The 6,572-nt window shown below is 37.7% G+C and overlaps 1 protein-coding gene across 1 annotated transcript; it reads right to left on the bottom strand.

Annotated features, from left to right (window-relative positions):
* Window positions 1–824: 824 nt before the first annotated feature.
* Window positions 825–2,210, bottom strand: LOC131227390 (vacuolar protein sorting-associated protein 35B-like). Its single transcript, XM_058223189.1, has 2 exons — window positions 2,180–2,210; window positions 825–2,129 (listed from the first exon to the last, which is right to left on the bottom strand). Exons 1-2 carry the CDS (start codon window positions 2,208–2,210, stop codon window positions 1,273–1,275), a joined length of 888 nt encoding a protein of 295 aa, XP_058079172.1. The 3' UTR covers window positions 825–1,272.
* Between the last annotated feature and the right edge of the window lie 4,362 nt (window positions 2,211–6,572).

Here is a 6,572-nt window from a genome sequence, read left to right as displayed (position 1 = left end):
CTCTATGAGGCCTAAAAAAACTATATGTTCTATCTAAGCCGTCTATGTATTTGTAAATATTACTTTAGAGGATGGCAAAAAAAATCAGCCAGATCGAAGGCTCAAGTGGACCACATGGTAGGAAACATTGATATTAAATTACAGTTACTTCTTATGGTGTGGTCCACTTGGACCTCCAATATAACCGAAATTTGGTGTTATAAACTAAAATAATTTATTAAAATTATGTATCGGAATGGATTAATGAAATACATCATGGTGGGCCCCACGGAGCCCCTAAACGGACCGTCTACGTCCGTCCGTGAGAAGACCCCAAAATTTAGGGCGCGCTCAAAACAGAGCTGCCCCCAAAGATGGGTATCTCTCTCTCTCTCTCTCTCTCTCTCTCTCTCTCTCTCTCTCTCTCCGTTCCCTAATCAGAGCATTCCCTAAGCTCTTCTTTCCCTAATCCTCTCTCTCCCTCCCGATCTCTGCTCCATCTCTCTCATTCTCCTCCCTTTCTCTCCAATGCATCAGCCGTGAATGCCCTCTTCTCTCTCTCTCTCTCTCTCTCTCTCTCTCTCTCTCTCCATTATAGCAGCCGTGAATCTGTTGCTTGAAGAAACACACGCCGTGAAGCTCCTCTCCATAGGTTTGATATCTTTTTCTATTTGTATCTCTTTTCCTGTCTTTCATATTTGATATACGCTAACTGTTTGAGGAAATGACATGCTATCTGTTTGTTGAAATGGCATGCTATCTATTTGTTGAAATGACATTCATGCCAGGAGATATATTTTTTTGGACAAAACACCATAGATATGTATAACATTATTGCCACAAACTGTCGAAACTTAATGGTATTTCTACACCCCCTCCAATGTGAAACTAAAAAATTACTCCATGGACTCGGAATTACTAAGACATGTTTCATCGACATGGTTGCATCAGTTAAAATTACTAAAAAAATCCACGCAACTTGGTTTTCATGTCCAGGAGGAAAAAAAAAACCGATCATCACAATTAGGAAATAAAAAGGAAAAATAAAAATAAAAGTGAAAATGGGTACAAGGTTGTATGCACCCCATGTACATCCCCCAACAACAAGGCAAAAGAAACCAAATCCACCAGCACTTGCGGATTGACTCGACTTGGCCATGGCAGGAAATCAGGAATACAACTGATTGCAATCAAATCAGCACTTGTTTTGCAACTCCAACAATTCCTCAACTTCATCATGTAAATGTGCTGGTGATGACCTGATCAAATTAAGGCCCACTCACATCAGGTGCATCACACCTTGATGGGCTCGTATTTTGCACCCATCGCGCTGCCTTTCTGCTTCTGGAACTGAATATAGCGCAACGTGCTAGCAAAGAAAGCATCCACAGATGGGTCTGGCATCGTGTTATCGCATTGCATCTCGATTGTGATCAGTTCAATCAAGCCTTGGATTACTGAGCCTGTAATCTGAGGATTCCCTTTCTCAAAAAAATAAAGGTACTTGTTCAATATTTCTACAAATAGTGTGATCGACCCACCAGTACCCCGCGTTACGCTGGCCATTTGTTGGGCTACATTCGCGATCCTTAGTGCACGTTTTAAGTAAAGCAGGACCCTTTCTCCATCCTTGATGCCGTCCTGATCATCAACCCAGAAGAGATGTGAACATGCATAAACTGCTCTGCACTGATCAGGCTTTTTAAAAAGCTTTATGGAGTACCCTGTGGCCTTTTGTGTAAGTGTATCTCTGTTCTCAACACCAAATATATTCATCCACTGAAGAGTCCCTATTATTAGATGTATGGCAGTCACCTGAGCTTTTGAATTTGCAATTTCTTCTTCATATAGTATAAAAGCTTGTGTGAAGAACTCATATGCTACAAGCTCGAGATCACAATCATTGGCAGCCTCAACACACTGCAAGTACAATCTTAGTGCCAGTTCTGGTGATGGAACGGATGACAAGGCCTCAATAGTCTGATTCAAAATCTGAAAAATCTTCTTTGGTGTCACAGGAACCTCTTCCCTAGCAACATCTCCATCCTGTCCTTGCAATCGTCTGAACAACTTAAGAGCTAAAAATATTAGGGGAGAAACAGTGAAAGGAAGACGTGTCAAAATGGCATGTATGTCCAGTTTTTCGAACCCTCATTTTATTTCTAGAATCAGAAGCTTTTTGAAGTTTGCATGAGAACACCTTCCTGGTAGAGAAACCATTCTTTGTCCATGCACCACTTGTAGATGTTTACGACACTATGCCAAAACTGCGAAAAAAGGACGGTCTAAAACCGTCTCAAATGACCAAAAAGGACGGTCATGGACCGTCGCATGGGCTGTCAAATTTTAACGTGTCGTATTGCTTAAAGGACGGTTGAAAACCGTCGTTCTTATTGATGAAAAAAGGACGGTCATGGAATGTCTCTTATGAGCCTTCAAAGGACGGCCATCGACTGTCCTTTAAAAGGACGGTCATGGACCGTCCTTAAAAAGGACTGTCATAGACCGTCTCTGATGAGCCTTCGAAGGACGACCATGAACCATCCTTTAAAAAGATGGTCATAGACCGTCTCTTATGGCCCTTCAAAGGACGGCTATAGACCGTCCTTTAAAAGGACGGTCATGGACCATCCTTAAAAAGGACTGTCATGGACCGTCTCTTATGAGCCTTCAAAGGACGGCCATAGACCGTCCTTAAAAAGGACTGTCATGGACCGTCCCTTATGAGCCTTCAAAGCACATTTTCAAATTTGAGAGGATCAATATACACCTGTTACAATATATTTCATTATATTCTTCCTGATATACACCTGTTATATAATATATTTCATCATATCCACATTCATATCCATCTAAACCCAAACTACATAAATCCAACATAAACTACATTCATCCAAACATAAACTACATCCATCCAAACACAAACAATCTTATCCACATTACATTCATCCACGCATAAATATATATAAGTTTAACATCATAAATAAAATAAAAAAAAAGGAAAGAAATCAGCAACAATTTTCTTTTTGTCTTTCATTTGAAAAAAAAAAAATATTAAACCAACAAAACATTATAATTCAGAATCATGAAGAATTGCATAAACTTCTTCCAAAAAAGTGTGCACTTTTTAAAAATAAAACTGATCATTAAAATAAAACTAATGCAAGCAAATAATGCAAAAAAGTGTTTCAATTCAAGTTAATAGAAACAACAACAAAAATTAAATCTCTATAAAAAGGGGCATGTGTTAAAAGGGATACATTCTTGTTTGTTGTCATGTGATTGGGCTACAATTCAACTTAATAGAAACAACAACAAAAATTAAAGCTTTGTAAAAAGGGGCATGTGTTAAAAGGGATACATTCTTGTTTCTTGCCATGTGATTGGGCTACATTATTACAGCAACTGGATTTGGGTTCGGGATCGGGTTTAGGTTTGGGTTTTCAAGTTTAGGTTTAGATTTAGGTTAGGGAGTTGAGATTTGGATTAGGTGTAGGTCTAGGTTTAAGGATTTGAGAATACATTTAGGTTTTAGGTTTAGGTTTAGGTTTTAGGTTTTAGGTTATAGGTTTAGGTTTAGGTTTAGGATTAGGTTTTAGGTTATAGGTTATAAGTTTAGGTTATAGGTTATATAGGTTATAGGTTAAGGTTTAGGTTATAGGTTTTGGTTTAGGTTTTGATTAAGGTTTAGGTTTAGGTTATAGGTTTAGGTTAAGGTTTAGGTTTTAGTTATAGGTTATAGTATATAGGTTATAGCTTTAGGGAATTGAGAATAGGTTAAGGTTAAGGTTAGATTTAGGAAATCGGGTCCGAGTTCGGGATCGGGTTTAGGTTTGGGTTTTCAAGTTTAGGTTTAAGTTTAGGTTAGGGAGTTGAGATTAGGATTAGGTTTATGTTTAGGTTTAAGGATTTGAGAATACATTTCGATTTTAGGTTTAGGTTTAGGTTTTAGGCTTAGGTTTAGGTTATAGGTTTAGGTTATAAGTGCAGGTAATAGGTTTAGGTTTAGATTAGGTTATAGGTTAAGGTTTAGGTTTAGAAAATCGGGTTCGGGTTCGGGATCGGGTTTAGGTTTGGTTTTCAAGTTTAGGTTTAGGTTTAGGTTAGGGAGTTGAGATTAGGATTAGGTGTAGGTTTAGGTTAGGTTATAGGTTAAGGTTTAGGTTTAGGAAATCGGGTTCGGGTTCGGGATCGGGTTTAGGTTTGGTTTTCAAGTTTAGGTTTAGGTTTAGGTTAGGGAGTTGAGATTAGGATTAGGTGTAGGTTTAGGTTTAGGGATTTGAGAATACATTTAGGTTTTAGGTTTAGGTTTAGGTTATAGGTTATAGGTTTAGGTTTAGGTTTAGGTTAAGGTTTAGGTTTAGGCTTAGGTTATAAGCTATAGGTTTAGGGAATTGAGAATAGGTTAATGTTTAGGTTTAGGAAATCGGGTTCGGGTTCGGGATCGGGTTTAGGTTTTGGTTTTCAAGTTTAGGTTTAGGTTTAGGTTTAGGTTAGGGAGTTGAGATTAGGATTAGGTGTAGGTTTAGATTTAGGGATTCGAAAATACATTTAGGTTTTAGGTTTAGGTTTAGGTTATAGGTTATTGGTTTAGGTTAAGGTTTAGGTTTAGGTTTAGGTTATAAGCTATAGGTTTAGGGAATTGAGAATAGGTTAATGTTTAGGTTTATGAAATTGGGTTCGGGTTCGGGATCGGGTTTAGGTTTGGGTTTAGGTTTAGGTTTAGGTTAGGGAGTTGAGATTAGGATTAGGTGTAGGTTTAGGCTTAGGGATTTGAGAATACATTAGGTTTTAGGTTTAGGTTTAGGTTTAGGTTATCTCTCTCTCTCTCTCTCTCTCTCTCTCTCTCTCTGTGGTAAAGGTGGGTTGCATTTCACATACATTCATACACTAAGTGGTTACAAATAGAAGGATATCTTCCTTTGCTAAAAAAAAAAAGTTTCTTTTCCTCCATTTATTATTATTATTTTTATTATTTTTATTATTATTGTTCTGTTTTATGTTGGTAGAGAAGAGGTGCTGAAAATGGCTTTCATTTTCATTTTCTTTTCTTCATGTTTTTGTTGGACTTTTTATCTCACTTCATCCGTTTGGGTTACTTTTGTGTTGATGAAAACGGAGGCCATCTTTCTTATTACTCCATCTTGGCTGAAGGGACAACCAAATAAGTTGAGTGTATGCGCTTAAGTGCTCTTTTAGAATCAAATATGCTCCCCGACTGTGTGTTTAAACATGATGATGTGCATTCACATGTGAATTTCAAATTGTAACCTTTTGTTGCTAGAGATAATCTACTGTTTGTGTTGCGATCCTTGAAGATGAGGACAGCTGAAATGAATTTGAATGTTATTTTTCTTTCATAAATTTTATTTTTCCAAAAAGAGCTTTCTTTAAGCATTTTGTTGATGAGGAACTATATGATTTGTGACCAGTGGCTTTGTAGAATTTCTATAGGTTTTCAATTCCGACAAGTGGGGCTCATGGTTTGGTAATCTAGACTATTGGTCTATGCTCCCAACTATACTCAATAGGACAATCTTAGCTTTTCCAATTTGAGGCTGACAATTAGTTAAGAAGAGAAATACACAGCACTCTACATTCAACTTAAAGAAAAATTGCAAGATTGGTTCAATCTGGGAGATTCTTAGGGCATGTTCCATTAACAGTGGGGCACAACACATCAATGGTTGGGCCTTGGATTACCAAACCATGGGGCCCACCTGTTAGAATTGAGATCCCATGTATACTGTACAAAGACTTGGGTCATTAATCATATAATTACTCTGCATTGAATGTCTTGTAGTTGCCAATGCACATATATTATGTATAATGGAACCTATGTCTATAAGATGTCTAGTATTGTTTAACTCTACCGTCTATCCTATCTTAATTTCCAGCTCTATGGTTTCGCATATAGAGGGCCTTTTGGTCACTTTCTGCACAAGCTGATGGATGTTATTTCAAGGGAAGGAAGGGCAATGCAACTGTTAATCATATAAGCACTCTACATTCATTTTGGTTTCAAATCTACTGTCACATTGACCTGCTTTGTTTTGTTCTCATCTGCATTCCATAGATCTTCTTTTTCATTCATTTATTCTATCTGCATGGTGGTTTTGATGAACATATTTTATTGTAAGGAACCCGCATGTATACATCTCCACATGCATTTGATGGAGAAAGGACAAAGAACAACTTTTTTATATCCTTCTGTTTCATGGTGTGTGATAAATAATACCTTGCTCTCTCTTTGTTTGATTTTGAAATGTGACTAACATGGAACTTCCCTATTGTGTGTGGATTTTGTACATGTGTGGCCCATGGTTTGGTGATCCATGCCATTGAACAAGTGTCTCTCATCATCAATGGACTATGCCCCAAAAATCTTCTCGGTCAGACAACGCTAATCATTTGTTTATTTGCATACAAATACATGCGTAAGTGTGCTAAAATACCACATTTAAGGGCAAAGGGCCAAAGATTACTGGAAGGCTAGCATTCTTCAATTTGGAAGATTTGGGGCGCATGGTCCATCTTTGATGGGGCCGTGGTATTAATGGCTTGGATAAGCTAGCCTGGCAAACGTCATGCCT

This window comes from Magnolia sinica, chromosome 2 (genome assembly GCF_029962835.1).
Source record: "Magnolia sinica isolate HGM2019 chromosome 2, MsV1, whole genome shotgun sequence".
NCBI lineage: Eukaryota > Viridiplantae > Streptophyta > Magnoliopsida > Magnoliales > Magnoliaceae > Magnolia > Magnolia sinica.
This window is presented reverse-complemented; position numbering and strand designations above follow the sequence as displayed.

What these genes read in the sequence shown, in the direction of transcription:
- LOC131227390 (XM_058223189.1), bottom strand. Translation starts at nt 2,210, where the DNA reads ATGGACAAAGAATGGTTTCTCTACCAGGAAG. An exon ending in ATGGTTTCTCTACCAGGAAG is followed by an intron (nt 2,130 to 2,179) that starts GTGTTCTCATGC and finishes AAATAAAATGAG; the next exon opens with GGTTCGAAAAACTGGACATA.